General features: G+C 54.1%; 1 protein-coding gene across 5 annotated transcripts in view; it reads right to left on the minus strand.

The window, feature by feature from the left end:
* SEZ6 (seizure related 6 homolog) overlaps positions 1-17,344 on the minus strand; it is a 43,982-nt gene that overhangs the window by 10,396 nt on the left and 16,242 nt on the right. For all 5 annotated transcript variants that reach the window (XM_036835335.1, XM_036835334.1, XM_036835339.1 and 2 more), the window contains exons 2-4: positions 13,752-14,420; positions 13,192-13,325; positions 2,557-2,752 (exon numbers count right to left, since the gene is read on the minus strand). In XM_036835335.1, coding sequence (XP_036691230.1) covers positions 2,557-2,752; positions 13,192-13,325; positions 13,752-14,420 — 999 coding nt within the window. The remainder of the gene's footprint in view (positions 1-2,556; positions 2,753-13,191; positions 13,326-13,751; positions 14,421-17,344) is intronic.

The raw sequence follows: 17,344 nt of genomic DNA on the forward strand, positions 1-17,344 counted from the left end.
CTTGCTGTTATTGTTTGTAATTTTGATTAATAAAAGCACCTCACATCTGCATGCACCTTCCAGCTTCTAAAGTGCCTTCATACTCTTCTTACTTGATGTCTACAACATGCTTAGGAGGAAGTTAGGGCTTATTAACTCACCTTCAGGTGAGGAAAACTAAGGTTCGGAGAGACTGAGGGACTTGCCCTGACCACACAGCCAGTAAGTGGTAGAGTGGGTGCTTGAAACTCCTGGCTCTAGAGCCCACTGCTTTATATCTCCTCTTTCCCACCTGCTTTCCCACATGAAGTAGAAACCTGGGCTCAGGAGTCAGAGAAACCTGAGAGTAATAACCAAGGCTGTCCTGGGTGGTTGTTCAGGGCGGCCACTCACAATGATCTGGGGAGAAACCCCAGGCTGGGATGGGATGGGACATTCTACCCAGAATGGAGGGGGGAGTGACACTGAGGGCAGTCTAGGTCATGAGCCAGACGTCATGCTCAGCACTTGTACTTCCATCTTCCCCATGAGTTCTTATCACAGTTCTGGGAAGGAAGGTCCCCCATTTCACAGATTAGGAAATTGGGCTGGGATGAGGTGAGAGCAGGAGGCTGGGGGCGGACAATGAAGCCCCCAGACTCCATGGTGGGTAAAGTGCCACTTCTCAAGACGAGCTTCCTCCTGTTGCCATGACGACTGTTCCCGGGGAGCCTGCATCACTGCAATCTGTTGAGCTATTTTCTCCCTGGCATCTGTTTCTGGGGCCAAGTCCAGTGCCAGGAATATTCAGGAGGGAGGAGGGGGATGCCTGGCAGGGCCTTCTACTTCCTCACCCTGCCTGAGGCTGTGGGAGGGGAGTTGGAACTTGGTTCTGCAGATGAGGGCCCAACCTTATGATCTCCAACATTATCTTGGATAGCTCTGACAGGGGTGTGGGTACAGGGCCCCTCACCCCCTCTTCTGGCACCCTCTTTCTCCAGCCCAGGGAGATGCGCGTATGAGCACACGCTCCTGTTCCCATCTCTGGGATCAGGGCTAATTACAGCCTATAATTAGGGGAATTACACTCATTAAGGAAAGAGCTGATCATTGACAAAAACTGGGCGAGGAGGGAGGGCTTCTGGGAACTGAGAAAGAGGCAGGACTGGGCCAGCTTTCCCAGCCCCTCCTTGGGGTCTGCACCCCTCGCCAGGCCTCCAACTCGCTGCCTTTCAGCCAACTTTGTCTGGCCCAACAGAGAGAAGGTCTGGGGGTTTGTGCAAAGGAATTTGCAGCAAGAGAGAAGGTTACCGTGGTGTGAAATTATGCCCGCCGCTAGGGAGGATTGATGAGCCATTAGGGAGGCTGGTCGGGCTGCCTAGACGCTCACCCTTGCCTCAGCTGGCCCCTTGCCTCTGACAAGCCCCTGGCCAGCCCCTGATGGCCACCAGGCTCCCTGTTGCCACACCAGATTGCTCCCCCAGTTTAGGTGGAGAGGCCAGAAAGGGGTGAGTACTCCTTAGCGGGGGGAGGTCCAAGCATCCCCATCTCCAGAGGAGTGATCTTGGCTCCCGGCAGGGCCGCAGAGTGGTCCCTGACAATGCAAGCCAATTGTTCATGTCAATTATTTCCCCATTAGCACTCCCCAATCTGAACTGGTTACCTTGTCACAGCTGTGCAAGGGATCAAGAAGACTTTGTCTGGGGAAGAAGGGGCCAGGAGGGATACTGATGGGAGAGGGATAGAGTCTCAAACCCCTTTTCCTCCCTTTCCCATCCTACTAGCTCTTTAACATAGTTCCGGTTTCTTCCTGGATGTGCGCTAAGCCCTTGACATGCACCATTTTGTTTCATCCCTACCATGACTTTGTGGAGTAGGTGTTTTGGACTCATTTTACAACAGAGGAAAAGGAGGGTTAGAGAGGTCAAATGACTTGTCCAAGGTCAATAGCCAGTGGGAAGGAGATTCAGACATAGATCTGCCCATATCCTGAGTCTGTGATTTTCCTATTACATCATGCCACTCTCCTATTTCCAGTGGTGTTCTGAGCTGACTGGGACATGGCCAGGTCCAGGGTGGGTGAGGCAGTTCAGGAAGGCCAGGTTGGTAGCTAAGGACTTTTAGATGGTCACTATCAAGCCCCTTTGACCTCGACCCCCTTGCATTTGGGGAGAGGCCTTCTATTGTTACTGCCTGTTAGGTGTCTGCCTCCCGAGGACATTCTGAACTCCTTGAGGGCAAGGACTTGGCTGGATCTTAATACTGCCAGTCTCTAGCACAGGCCTGGCAAGGAGCAGATGCCTAGGAAAAGTTTACTGAATGAATGAATGAATGAGTGGCAATGGGCACACCTGGGGCTGCCTGATTCTGTGTCGGTCCCCCTTTGAGACCAGTTCTCTGCAGGGTGGTAGGTGGAGGAGGGAAGGTCCTGGAGGTATCAGATGGGCAATACTCACCTCCAGTTGTACAGAGCTTCCCTGGGCAACTGAGTTGTATGTTACTAGTCTCTCCATGTTTCCCCCAGGCTGTAACAGCACCAGAGATCCCCAGGAGGGCAGGCAGTCTGGGCTGGTCTTTTCCTCAGCTACCCAGGCCTACCTTGGTAGTAAAAATGGAAGGTGCCAGGCCCAGCAGGTGGTGGGAGGCTCTGGAACCTCAGGGCCGCTTGGTGGGTGGGGCTGCGGATGACGTGGCCCCTCAGCAGGAAAGACTCGTTGGCCAGGGGCAAGGGGTCAGGCCCCCCGAGGCCCTCCACAGTTACTGTCTCCCCTTCTCGGAGGCTGATGTTCTGGATCTGTCCATAGAATAAACAGAGCAAAGCAGAAGAGTCAGGCTTCTTTTTGCTGATTGAGCCCTGCTGCCCTCAGGCTCCTGCAGGCCAGGGGCATGCCCAATCCTCAGTGCCCCTTGGGCATTGGAGCCCCCGGCCCTGAGCTAGGCACTTCAGTGCAGGAAGAGCTCATTTTACCTTCCCAGTAACCCTGTGAAATGGGACCTGAAGTTCAGAGATATCAAGTAAATTATCCTGGGTCACGTAGAGATTAGCACAAGTGGGATTTGTAAACGTGTCTGTTTCCAAAGCTTTTCAGCTACACCAAATGCTTCCTGTCCCTTCATAGCTCTAGGCTCAGTTTTCTCATCGGTAAGGTGGGGATGCAGTTGGTGTGTTGAACTAGATGGCGTCCGCCGAGGGCCTGGCCAGCAAGGTGGGCTCTTAAACATCAGCTTCCCCTGAACATCCTCTGTGGGCATCTCACACCCAGCCTGCCTCAAACTGAGCACCCCCTTCCCCCAGCTGGCAGCTCCCCTGGCTCCCCAGCTCAGGGAATGACCTTACCATCCATCTGCAGGCCCAAGTTAGAAACTGGCATCTCTCCTCCTCCCTTATACCCCACATCAAATCCGTCATTCCTTCCTGTCAACTGGCCCCCAACTCTGTTCACTGCTCTTCATCCCCGCTGCTACCTCCCCGGTCCTCACTGTTATTGCTCACCTAGACCATGGCGGCGGCCTCCTGCCAGCCTCCCTGCCTGCAGGGCTTAACCCACTTCTCCCTCCACACCGATATTCTCTGAACTGCGGCCAGTGAATAGCCCTGATATGTTGCTGCTCATGGTGCTTCCTTATTTAAATCATCCGTGGCTCTCCAGTGAGCCCACAAAGACCATAGTATCTAGTCCAGACTCCTTGCTGTGGCCCTCGAGGCCCTGCCCAACTTGGCCTCTGCTGACTGCTCAGCCTAGCCTTATGCCACACCCCTCCACGTGCCAGCCACCCTTCTGTTCTCTCTTCTCTGGGCCTCTTTTTCCAGTCCTTTCCTCTGGCTGTCACAGGCCCCTCTGCCACCACCCCAACGCCCTTAGACCTTCAATCCCTGGAGCATCCTCTGGGCTCCATGCCTTCATTCAGTCAAACAAGGATCGGACAGCAACAGACTCTGCCCAGAGGGGAAGTGTTAGTGTGGCCTGGTAAAGGAGCACTGGATTGGGAGCCCAGAGGTCTGGGACCTAATCCTAACCATGTGATCTTGGACAAGTATGCCGACTATTTGAGCTTCATTTTCTCCATCATATAAAGTGCCTAGTGTGAATCTTTGCTACTCAGAACGTGGTCCCTCGGCCAGCAGCATCAGCACCACCAGGGAGCTTGTTAGAAATGCAGAAGCTCAGACCCCACTTAAGATCTACTAAGTCATCCTTTGCATTTTTTTTTTATATCTCTGATTTTCTTTCTTTCTCTCTTTTTAAAATTAATTAATTAATTAATTTTTGGCTGTGTTGGGTCTTCGGTGCTGCTCGCGGGCTTTCTCTAGTTGCGGCGAGCAGGGGCTACTCTTCGTTGCGGTGCGCGGGCTTCTCATTGTGGTGGCTTCTCTTGTTGCGGAGCACGGGCTCTAGGCGCACGGGCTTCAGTAGTTGTGGCGCACGGGCTCTAGAGCGCAGGCTCAGTAGCTGTGGCGCACGGGCTTAGTTGCTCTGAGGCATGTGGGATCTTCCCGGCCAGGGCTCGAACCCGTGTCCCCCGGATTGGCAGGCGGGTTCTTAACCACCGCGCCAACAGGGAAGTCCTCATCCTTTGCATTTTAACAAGGTGATTCCGAAGCACTGATCTACATGGTTTCCAAGGTCCTTACTATGTTGCTCTGAGGCAGGACCTTCACAGATTATCCGCCTGGGCTAGTTAAGTGGCATCCAGTGAGTCACCAAATCCTTCCTAATCTTATCTCCCAAATATTTCAGTTGATTCCTCCTCTCCATCCCTTTGTCTCTATCTTGGCTCTGATTACCTACCACCCCCACCCCCCACCCCCGCCACTGTTCCTCACCTGGCCTTCACCCCTCCCATCCCCAACGCATCTCCTTGGCCCCAGCTGTCTCAGATTGGATCATGTCTCTCTCCTACCCAAACCCTGTTGGTAACTTCAGATTGTCCACAGGAAAAGGTCCAGACTTCCCAGCTCACAGTTGGCCTCAGCAGCTATGCCAGCCTCTTATCTTCACTGCAGCCACAGGCCACGCCTCACTCCCCTCCTCTGGGCATTTGCATATGCAGGACCCTGCCCAGGGAATGCCTTCCGTTTTTCCTCTCCTGCTGAAGCTGCTCATTCAGGTCTCAGGGCCACCATCCTCTGCCTCCCAAGCCAGGCCAGTCAGTTCCTTTACTTCAGGCCTCTCTACCGTCTGTCTCTCTTCTAAAGCCTAAATGTAGCATTTTGGGTCACAATGCCCTCTTCACTGGCCAGTTGCAATAAAGATGTGTGGAAAGGGTGAATGTGCGGGTCGCTAGAGGTACATTCCTTGCAGATTTCTGTAAACTGAGAAGCACAGAGGATGCTGAGCCCAGCCAGGTCCAAGGACACGGCTGCGCTAGGCTCTGGCCCCCTCAGACTGTGGGTGCTGAGAGCATACGTGCCCTGCAGACTCCCCTGCCTGGGAGAAAAGGCCTAGGGGATCTTTGGGGCTGAAGAGAAGGCTCAAGGCAGGGTGCTGGGGCAGATGTGCAGCCTCTCCATAAGGAGCTCCCCTCCAGGGCACATTTGGGTGGAGGCTGCCGGACCATCTGCCAGGGACATTCCTCAGGGAATTCCTGCAGCAGGCGGAGGCTGGATGAGGTCCCCTCAAACTTGGAGATTCTGTGATTCTAGAGTTGGGCAAACAAGACTCACACACGTGGAATCTGTAATTATCGAGAGATGCCAGGCAGCATATAATTCTGCCTTAAGTGGGACTGAATGCATGCAGCAGGAATCCTCTAGGGGGGAGTGGAGGGGTTGCAGGCTCAGGGAGAGCACGTGCAGCAGGTGGGTCTGAGAGCGCCTTAAGGGGGCAGGGCCAGCCTGGGAGGAGGAGGAGGAAGGGAGGACATCACTGCAGGGAAATTACTAATGAAGTGAAGGCAGAGAAGTAGACATGAAGTTAGCATTTTTTCCTAGTTCCCATAAACACCCTTTTGACCCCTATCTTCCAGCTCCTGACCCTGCTTTTTAGCCAGCAACAGTGGCAACAGCAATAACAACAATTACCATTCACAGAGCACCTACAATGTGTCAAGCCTTGCACTATTTACAGATATTCTTTCATCCTCACCAGAGTTCTGTAAGGTGGGTGGTAAACTCCCCTTACGTAAACAGAGGCTGGGAGAGGCTAAGGTCACACAGGTGTTAAGTAGCAGAGCCTGGCCTTGCTGGAGGCAAAGGCAGCTGCCTCCCTCCTAACCTCATGGGGGTGTCACCTGCAGGCAGATTTCTAGACATCTTTATTCCTGGGTCCCAGGTCCGCCAGGTTTAGCAGGGAGGTGGTTTTTGGCCACACTGGGCTTTTTTCAAGATGTTGAGCCATCTTTCCCCCCAGAAGCCCGTAAAGCTGAGAAAACTGGGAGCTGAGACCTCTGTCCCCCTCTGATCTGGGCAAGGCATGGGCCGCTCAAAGCTGGCCTGGTGGCAGGGGTTGCCATGAGAGCATGGAATGGAGTAGGCCTGATTACTTGGGGCTCTTATCCGGAAGGTACTCTATTCTCACAATGGCTGTCTATGCAGCGCTGGTCCCTTGGGTTTCAAGCACCCACTTGCAGGCCTGCCACAGTGGCCAGATGTAATTTGTCACTTGTTTGAGGGCCAGGCCTGACAGGGGCCAGACAGGGCTGGGTGTTAGACAAGGGGGGTGATGAAGTCTTGATGTAATTTGCAGGCATCTGAAGGGCTCAGGAGACAGATTGAAATGTCAGCTCTGCTCACGAGGGCTGTCTCCCCACACCCCTAGCCAGTGACAAGAGGGGAGCTGGGGATCAGGCCGGGGAAGACAGAAGCAGAGGGAGCCAAGAACAATTCCCACAGGACTCTGGGCTGTCTAATATTGCCCAGCTGCCAGCAGACCAGGGGTCAGTTCAAGGAAGGAAATATGGCTGCTTTGAGGGGGCTGACTCCTTCCTGGATGGGAGGTGGGGAGGATTCAGGTTGCCCTCTGCCAACCCCAGACCATCAGCCTTGACTGGCCTGTCTGTCCCCAGGGAAGCTGCCAGTCAGTCTGCAGGACATGCTCTAATGGTGCAACTCATAGACAGGATGGTGCCACAAGTCTTTGCACACAATCATCTTAGTATAACCCTGCACAGGCCATGAGCTCAGGGATGACTTGTGTGTAAGCCCCTCCCCCAGTACCTGAGTCCCACTCCCAGAAGCTGACCACGGCCCCTGCTCCACTGCACTCTCCTGATCACCAGCACCTGTGTGTGTACTCTGACATAAACCCACTGCATGCACACAACTCCCTCAAACACATGACCTGGCACACATGCCCACACATACATGTGCTCCCTCACTCCAACAGTAGTAGAATCACAATTCTTCCCATGAGATCCTTTACAGTTTTCAAAGCTCTTTCACACCCATTATCCTCTCAGATCTCACAAAACCTCAATAAGGGAGGCAGGGCAGGCTGTGTTTACCTCCAGTCTATAGAGAAGGGAACCTCGTAATCAGAGAAGTTGAGAGCTCCTCTTTGGGTCACACTGTAAATCCAAGGCAAAGCCAGGACTCCAGGCCAGGACTCCTGATTCCTGGTCCAGTGCTTTGTCTTCATGCAAGCATCCCAGGCCTCTCCCCCGAAACTGGGAGAATTCCAGATCCGGTTCCTAGAGGAGCAGGCGGGGCTGGGCTGAGAAAAGGGGTTGGGGATGGAGTTCTCCAACTGTTCCCAACTGAACTCTCTTTCTGGAACAGGCCAATCTTCTGGGCCAGGGGAAGAGCAGGGACTCTTGAGTCCTGGGATCAACTCCCAGCTCCATCATCGACTAGTTGATAGGTCCTTGGGCAAGTCACATGACATCTCTGAACCCCAGTTTCATCTGTGAAATGAGATAATCACACCTACCTCATGGGGTTATAAGGGTTAAGTTAGATCCCGCCTGTACGGGGCTCAGCACAGAGTGGGCGCAGCATGAGCAGTCCTCTTTCCCTTTTTTGGAGAGACCTGGGCCCCACCCAGGCTGTGGACCCACCTCACCTCAGGTCTGCCAGGGCTCTGCCTGGGAGGCACTGTACCTGGGAGCCACCCTCTCCCTAGCCCAGATTCTGAGCTGCTAGGAAGCAGGAAACAGGGTCAAAGGCCTGAGATGCCACTGTCCATTCTGAGCTCTGAGGGAGCTTCCCACCCAGAAAAAGAGCCATACTCAGAGGGACTGGCTGGGAGGAGCCTTTTGCATCATCTGGTTCAACCTCCTTTAACAGAAAGGGAAACAGGCCCAGAGAACGCCAGGGGCTTAGCCCAGTGACTGAGAGATGGGCTGCAGGACCAGGATTGGAACCCCACTTTCAGTTTCTGTGCTCTATGTGACAGCTTCTATGCTATTGTCTTAACTGATGCTTGTCTACAAACACTTATGGGGTAGGGTCTGCTTTAGGGAGGGGAAGAGGGGCCTAAATCCATGGGGCTAGACCTGTTTGCTCCCTTGTGACCCCCCCTCAGATAAGCCTTCCAGGAGCCAAGAAAGAGGAGGTTGCTGAGAAATCTCACCCCTCCTGACCCACCACCCTACTCCTGCGTCCATATCAGGCCTGGCCCTGACCTGGCCTAGAAGGGTAGGGTGTTCCGGTTATCAAACTGGCAGCTGGCCTGGCATGGGAGAGCAGTGTTCCAATGGGGCCATCTGGGGCACTAGGGCAGGGACTATGGGCAGCTGTGTCCAGGCTCCAGATGGTACAGAGAGCAGCCAAGCCAAGATGGGGCTGGCAATGGGAAGGCTCTTGGAATGCCAAGCACAGTGAGAGACATGAGCCAGGCCCAGAAAGGCCTGGAGCTCTCAGGGGAGCTGGCTGCCTGGAGAGGAAATGGGACCCTCATGGGCCATGGGGCTCATGCCCACCCATCCTGAAGGGTCTTCTCTGGATCTCTCTGAAAAGAGCCTAGCCCAGTGCCCAATCCCCAGCTGAAATAGGCAAGCCTCTTCCCATCATAGAGGGCTGGCCCTGGCCCTGGCCTTCTTCCTACAGGCAGCCCAGACCCTCAGCCTCAGAAGGCACAGATAGCTGCAGCATCCTGAAGGGGGGTGGGGGCCAGGGATGAAGCAGGTTATGAGGGACTGTGGTCTAAGCCATGGAGACATGGGCTGTTAGGGATTCTGGAACCCCTGAGGCTGTTCCTCACAAAGAGGGAATTGAGAGGGTCTCGCCCAGGGGCCCAGCCTTTAGTCAGATCTGTGGTCACATGGCAGGGGTTCAGCATGGTGTCAGGCTGACCTGCACAGGAGTGTGATTTGTGGGTCTTTAAGATGTTCCGGACTTCTCTGGTGGTCCATTGGTTAAGACTCCGCACTTCCAATGCAGGGGACTCAGGCTCGATCCCTGGTTGGGGAACTAGGATCCCACATGCCGCGTGGTGTGGCCAAAACAGAAAACAAAAGAAGTTCCTCTCCTCCCATGGTTCCTCCAGTCCCCCTTGCCTGGATTCCCTCCCTTCCGCCTACCCTGAGCCATCCCTGTGAATTCACGGAAGGGCAGGCAGGGGCTTACCCATGATGGGAAGAAGCCACAAGCTTTCCCCAAGCCTGAAGAAGCAGTGGGCAGCCTCCTGGGCGTTCCAGCTGTCTCATCTGTCTTGCCCCCAGTGCACAGCATGGCCTGGCCCAGCTGCCAGCCCTGGGCAGGAGGGCACTGCACTCAGGCCTAGCCTCTGGCAGGAGTGCAATCCAGAAGCCATTAAGCCCACCTCCTGCTCCTAGGCAATAAAGTCACCTGTTCAGAACTGCCTGGGCAGCCTTCAAGGGCCAGTCTGCCTTACCTGCTGCTTTCCAGCCGAGGCTTGGCTGCTGGCCTCTCATCCTTCAGGCTTCAGAGCAGGTATCATCATCTCCGGGGAGCCTTCTCTGACCCCCCCTGGCCCCCCGATGGTGGAGTGTGCCCTATCCTGGAATTCCTACGGTCCTCTGTGCCTCCCACTCTTATCCCCAACAGCACTGCACATTCTGTGCATCTTTTTTTTTTTTTTGGTCATCATTTATGATTTCTGTCTCCCTCACTAACTGTGAAGATCCATGTCTCCGGCGCCCAGTACAGAGCCTGGCACATAGTAATTGCTCAATCTGTACTAGTGGAACAAATTCACTCATCAAAAAGCATTAGTTAGGGCTTCCTTGGTGGCGCAGTGGTTAAGAATCCGCCTGTCAATGCAGGGGACACAGGTTCGAGCCCTGGTCTGGGAGGATCCCACATGCCGCGGAGCAACTAAGCCCGTGCACCACAACTACTGAGCCTGAGCTCTGGAGCCCGTGAGCCACAATCACTGAAGCCCGCGCACCACAACTACTGAAGCCTGCGCACCTAGAGCCTATGCTCCACAATAAGAGAAGCCACAATGAGAAGCCCGCGCACTGCAACAAAGAGTAGTCCCCGCTCGCCGCAACTAGAGAAAGCCCACATGCAGCAACGAAGACCCAATGCAGCCAAACATAAATAAATAAATTAATTAATTAAAAAAACAAAACATTAGTTAATGATTAACGGAGTGACCTTGGGCAATTCCCTTTCCTTCATGGCCTCAGTTTTTCAACTACCCATTGGGTATTGGTCTGCAGTGTCATTAATTCTTTAGGTTCCCAAGTGGCCTGTGTGGTGTGGCCAGGAGGCTTAGATAGGAGCAGAGGTTGCTGGAACCGGCCATGGAAGAACCTTAAATCCTGCTTCAGCCCTGGATGATTCTGTCCCTCCCCACCCAGCCCTCCCTGCCATGGCCTCAGGTGCTCTCAGGCCATCAGGGCCGACAGGGTCCCCAAGGACTCTGCCCAGTGGTGGTACGGTAGAGGGCGGGGCCAGCATCTGCCTGCTACGTTTCCTGACAGCAATCCAGGGCTATGGCAGGTCTTCCTCTCAAGGTTGCCTGGTAACAGCTTTTGAATTTGATGAAAAAAATGTGGCAGAACCAGACAACAGACACGGGGCTTCCGGGGGCTTACGTGAGGGGGGGGCGGGTATCCAGGGTGGGGCTTGTGCCTGGGCCAGGGCCAGGGCAGGCAGAGGCAGCATCTTGCCTAATTGTGGACAGAACCAGGACTGGGCCCGGCCTGGCCTAATGGGTGTCAGTGGGGATGGTAGGCTTGGGGGACAGGTAGAACCAGGCCAGGCCTGCAGAGGGGCAGCCAGCCTGGCATGTGCCCCCTCCCACCCCCTTCCCCACACCTGCAGCTGGTGCCTTCCACCTGGTGAGCCACAGCCAGTGCCACCACTCATTAGGTGATGATTTTACATTAATTACCTTAATTAAGCGGCACTGAGTGCTAATGGCTTGGGGGGAGGGGGGTGGCTGTTCCTAATTACCCTCCCAGTCAGACCAGAGCGAGGGGCACAGGGCTTGACAGAACAGGAGCGAACAGTTACAGAAAGAAGGGGAGGGGCCCACCAGTGCTGGGAGAATGTCCCCCTCCGCAGGGCCTGGCTCAGAGACCTGGACCTGACATCCCCAGAGGGCAGGGCTGAGGGTGCTGCCCCAGGACAGATGAGCTAGCTCTAGGCCCAGATCCGGGGGCTGTGGGATGCGTGCAGAGCAGGCCGGGAAGGGGGGATAGGCAGAGCTGTTCTCTTCCCGGGACTCCTCCTCTGCCCCTTCCCTGTGCTCCTCAGTCACCGCCCTGATTCCCTCAACCGGGTTGAATGCCTCTCCTCTCCACCTGCATTCAGTCTCCAGAGTCACATTAAATGTCACCTCATTCCTTCCTACCTCCATTCATTTGTCCATTCATTCAGTCAGCCCATGGAGAACCCAGTCTGGGCCGTGTACACAAAGGCACCCCTCAAGGAGCTTACAGTCTAGCTGGGGAGGTGACAGCTATAAACAGACCCATAGGAGACAGCGTGATGAGCGAGGATGGGGGATGCCCCAGGCTTTGGGGATCAGGAGAGAATTCCCAGAAAAAGTGATGCCAGGGTTGAGTCCTAGGGGAGGCGATAGGAGGATGACTCTTCCATGCAAAGGGACCAGTAGGTGAAATTGGGGCTTGTGGGGAAAGTGCGCTTGACCCATTCCCTTAGCTGAAAGCTGTTTAGTGCAAAGCAGGAGTAGAGAACAAGGGAAGAAGTGGCTAGAGACGGGCCCAGAGGCACTGGCCTTGATTTAGAAGCCCTTGGGGGAGACGTGGGAGGTAGGATGGATTTCATTTGAGAAAAATGCCTGCAGTGTGGGTGGAGGATGGTAATGGGGGCAAGCGTGAGTGGAGTGACCAGTGAGGCATCCGCTACAGCATCAGGGGAGGGATGACAGAGGCTGAACCACGTGGGGGTTGGGATAGAGGGGGAGAAGCAGGTAGATCTGAGTCTGGGGGAGTGTCATGGTGATAGAACTTGGGCATCAGGGAGATGGTGGAACAGGGAGAGGGAAGGGCCAAGGTGCCTCTGGTCACACAGCTCCAGGGATGCCATCTACAATGCACCGTGGTGGCCCTGCTCTAGGTTTCTGGCTGGTTGGGGTCAGCCTCTGAGGACAGGAGTGGGGTGGCAAGCAGGTTTGGGGGAACAAAAAGGAAGAGTTGGGTTTGGGGCCTGTGGAGGTGGTGGAGCCTGTGGAACAGCCACGAGGACCTGCAGGTTCAGGTTTGGGGATTAAGAGGGAGGCTTAATGCCAAGGGAGGGATGAGATAGGAAGGTAGGGGGCATGGGGCTGGGTGCTAGGTCTGGCTCTCCCAGCAGCTGGTCACCTTTGATGCTGCGGCCATGTCTGTCTTCCCACCTCTGCATCCCAGGAGCCAGCACAGGGCCTGGCCCAGAGGAGCTACTCAGGGAGTATTTGCTGAAGGGAAAGAGTAAGTGAATACATGAGGGAGTGAATATATGAGTGAGTGAGGCTCCACGGCTCTCACAGGTCTAACAAGGCCGCCCTGAGTTCTTTCGACTCAGACGCATGGATTCAGACACTCACCCAATCCCGTGCCCATCGAGGCTAGAGCCCCTCCTCAGGCTCTCCTGAGCTCCTGATTAAACCCTTGGGGGAAGAGGACAGGCACACGTGCTTCTCCAGCAGCCCCTCTCAGCCCAGGCACTGCTGCGCGGGAGCAGGAGCCTCTTCACTCCCTGAGGCGCAGGGCAGAATCCAACCATGTTTTAGGCCCACTGCCCAGCCCTGGCCCTAGGTCCCTGTCCAACTGATGACCCTGCACATCTCTACCCATCCCCCCCACCCCCATGGCCAGCACCTTTCCGGAAAGATAACACACTAGCCCCAGTTCTGCCCCTGCCGAATCCAGGTCACTCACCTTGATTTCCACACCGTAGCCAGGATAGACGGAGATGTAGTAGAAACAGTCCAGGCCGACATCAAGGGGTGAGCTGGGGGCCGTGGGGGAGTCCAGAGCACCCTCTGGGCCTGAGAAATTCCAGCTACAAGGGCCTGGGAGGCAGGAGGAGACATAAGGCTAAACCCAGCTCTGGCAAAGTGGATCCAACTATGGCTGACCTGTGTGTGTTTGTGCGTGCGTGCGCGTGTGTGGTGAAGCTCACCCCTTGGGAGGTCTATTACCCTGTTAAAAGCAGGGGACCACTTTCTCTCGAGCACCTACTGTGTGCAATCTTATCTCAGTTCTTGCAGTGGCTCAGTGAGGTAGGTCTTCTTATTGCCATTTTACAGATGAGGCTCAGGGAGGTGAGATAAAATTTCTAAGCTCTGCTGTAGTTGCTTCCAATCAGGATTTGAACCTGGGTCTGTCTGGTTCCCAAGGGCAAGGCAGGCCAGCACAGTGAAAGAGAGGGAGGAATTCAGGGGCCCCTCAGCTCCCCCATTCCCATCTCTAGATCCGCAAGCCATCAAGTAGCTGACCTGGTGGCTGGACTGTGGTGATGGTGGTGGTGATGATGGTGCTGGTGGTGGTGGTCTCCTCATCGTCCCCTGAAGCTGTAGAGGTGGTGATGGTCCCCTCAGTCCCAAGCCCTGTGGTCTGCGACATGACCTCTTGAGCCCAGGGCCTGCCTATGTCTCCAGGACCTTCTCGGGTTGGAGTCCATGCCCTGCTAGGGGGTGTAGTATTGGGCCTCTCTGCTGGGCCTGGGGTGGGCATTGCCATACTGGGCCCTGGAGGTAGAGGAGCTGTGATGTGAAGTGCAGGGGGCTCTGACTCCAGGCTCCAGGGTCCTTCCCTGGACTGGGGCTGAGTAGGCGCTGCCACCATGGCTGGAGTGGGGCTGGTGAAGACGGGGCGGCTGTCCTGCTTAGCCAGACGGGGAAGGGGACTCGGGGTGTATGGTGTAGGTGGGTCAGGCCGGAAGGGCTGTGCTGGCCTCAGCTCTGCCTCCCCCTCCTCCAACCCCTCTTGTAGGAATTCCTCGAGCAGGGGGTGGTGGTTAAGCAGCTTCAGGGTAGGGGCCGTTGTGACGAAGTGGATGCCTCGTTCTGGCTGCTCAGGTGTGGGGTTCACTGTCAGCTCCCCATCCGTCTCCTCCATGCCTGGGGCCTGCTCTTCCCCCACTGTAGGGGCCTCCGAGGAAAGTCCTGAAATAGTAACAGATGATCAGAGGTTCTCCTCCTGCCCCGCAGTGAGCAGCATCACACCTAGTCCAGGCAGTAGGAGATCCACCTCTCTTTTGACATAGAGCCTTGGGGAGTGTCCTCATGGTTGAAAATCATGGAGCTATAGAATTTTAGAGCTGGAAGTGAGATGATATCACATACTTTAAGGATGGCACATGAGATATCCCTTCTCCTCCAACACCAGAAGTGGACATTACTAATCTATCATTGCACTATTTCCTGGCTGTTCTCAGATTCGGCCTCAGAATCCTTCTCAACACAGAATTGTAGGTAGCCGTGCCTGATACCTCAGACCAACATGACGAACAAATATTTCTCATCCCTAATGTAGCTCAAAGGCCTTATTTTACCAATGACGAAACAAGGTTAAAGAAAGGAAATGACTGCTCAAAGTCAACGACCAGTCAATTGAAGACCAGAGATGACACCCTTAGCAAGAGTGCCATCCCCCACCAGTGTGACTTTTCTGCCTGAGATTACAGGGCATTGCATTCAAGTTCACTTTCTGTTCTCAATGAACCTGGTCATTAGTCTCAGGAAATGCTTCATATATTTGGGATTTTATTTTAGATTCCCTCACGGACACATGATGACATTTTTGTTGGGGTCCCATTATGCCCTATTTCTCTCACTTTTCAGAAAATCATTTCTTTTGTCTCTCTCTCTCTCTTTTTTGTCCTTCTACAAAAGCTAAACTCTGGAGTAAGGCAGATGTAAACTCTGGAGTAAGGCAGATGTAGCTTCAAATCCATCACCATGGGACTGTGTGACCTTGGGCAAATAACAAACTCTCTGAACCTTATTTTTCTCATCTGTAAAATGGGGTTTCTTTTATAGGATTAACTGAGATAATATTACTTCCCTTTCCCATTTGCTGTGTCTCTCTGAATTCTCTTTATCTTTCTTTTGACACAAGCCAGGGGCCATCTAGGGCAGGATCTAAAGTAGGGTCATCTGCATGCTACAAGCCCCTCCCCCCAATCCATGGTAGACATTATTAACCAATTTTGGTTATTTCTTGCTGAGGCCACATGGGGCTTCAGAATCTTTCTTAACACAGTTATCCAGGCAGCCACTACCAATTGATTAGATAGGCTATGGAAGAAGAAACTTATTTGCTGTTACTGGTCTGAGGTTGCTATGCTATTGATTGTATTGACTTATTTAACCACATAGCTGAAGAGATGATGCATATTCTGCCTGTGGCCCACTAGGCTCCCCAGATCCTTGACTGCCAGAAAAAGGTCAATGGATGCTGGCTCCAGATTCACTTCACATAGAATTTTGCCAGTTTGGAGAAGGCTGGGAAGATATTCTGATTTTTAACAGCTCTCAAAATGGCTGCATGAAGATTTGAAGGGAAACAACCAGGGTGAGATAACAGAGTTTGCAAGGAGAAGGTTGGTTCCTCTGCACGTCCGATGATGGGGCTGTCATTCCACAGGCTCACACCTACCCCATGGATTGGCAGGCGTGAGGAAGCGGCAGATGGCCTACATTCTGTTCAGGAGACCATGGTAGCTCTGATGTGTCAGACAGTTGGGAGGAGGGAGGAAATTGGGGTGAGGGAGGTGGGTGCAGGTCAGAGGGTTCTCCATTGCTCTGGGTCAGAGGGGCCTTGGGGCCCCAAAGCCCTGAGGAACGAGGCCCAACCCCTATCTCCTGAGATGCTCACTAAAGGAGTCCATCTGTGCCTTGGCATTCTGTACCAGACACTGACAACACAGTGTCCAAACTAGATGCCCAGCCAGACCCATACCCCCTGGAGCAGATGGTCTGGCAGTGTCCTGTGTGTTTCATCTGAGTCAGTGGTGGAGGGTCCAGGGAGTGCCTCTGACATGCCAGGACGGGGCTATTCTCTTTGCCCAGCCTCCAGATGTCACATGGTCTTTGCCAGGTTACCAGAGAGTGATCATAGCATATGACAAGGAAGAAGAGCCTTTCTCATCACATAGACTGGAGCCTTAGGGTTCCAGTGTCCCCTTCCAGGGTTGCCCAAGAAGAGATGTAGCAGAGGCTCCCAGGGGAGACACCTGTGGAAGTCTTCACTGGGCGAGGGAGTGCCTCTGTCTCAGGAAGGGACCATAGCGGGCACAGCTCCTCCCGCTGGCTGCCAGGTGGGTGCTGGGCAATGGAGCAGAGCTAATGGGCACCTCCCGTCACTGTTGATTGCACTGATTGTGTTATCTGGGGGGACTGAGCACTTGGCTAAGTGGGATCGAGATAGCATATCAAACGAGCAAATTGATTCTACAATCAGCTGCCACGTGGTCCCAGAGGGTGCTACCCACTATCAGAGAGGGTAAGATAATCTCTGGGAGACAAGCCATTTCCAGGGAAAGGGCATCTCCAGACACCCTGGTTAATTCTGATGGAATCCTGAGGCCCTGTGAGCCCCCTCCCCAGGTTCCTGGGGTTCTCTCTGCCTGGGCTGACTGAGTCCAAAGGTGTAGAGACTGATAAACGGGGAGTGTGATGCAGGGGAAGCAGCAGGAGGTGTCAGGGACCCAAACGCCCAGTCTCATCAGGCACCTTAATGTGTGCCAGACACTGAGTTGGGCCGTTCCCGGATCTTGGATTATTTAATTGACACTACGAGTCTGTGAGGTGGGACTCTTATTCCCACATCACAGAAAAAGAACCTGAAGCCTAGAGAGGTAAGGTGAGGATTTGTCCAGTCACACAAAGGTGGAGCTGGGATTTGAACCTATGTTGATCTGGTTCACAAAGCCCTAGTCTTTCCAGGACACTAGCTTGCCTCACAGGAGGAGGGGATTGGGGCTACCCAGCAGGGAGTCCTCTAGCCAGTTGAGGAAACTAAGGCCCAGAGAGAGGAATGGACTTGTCCAAGGTCTTATGCAGGTTAGAAGTAGAGCTGAGGCCAG

Source organism: Balaenoptera musculus, chromosome 20, assembly GCF_009873245.2.
Source record: "Balaenoptera musculus isolate JJ_BM4_2016_0621 chromosome 20, mBalMus1.pri.v3, whole genome shotgun sequence".
Taxonomy (NCBI): Eukaryota; Metazoa; Chordata; class Mammalia; order Artiodactyla; family Balaenopteridae; genus Balaenoptera; species Balaenoptera musculus.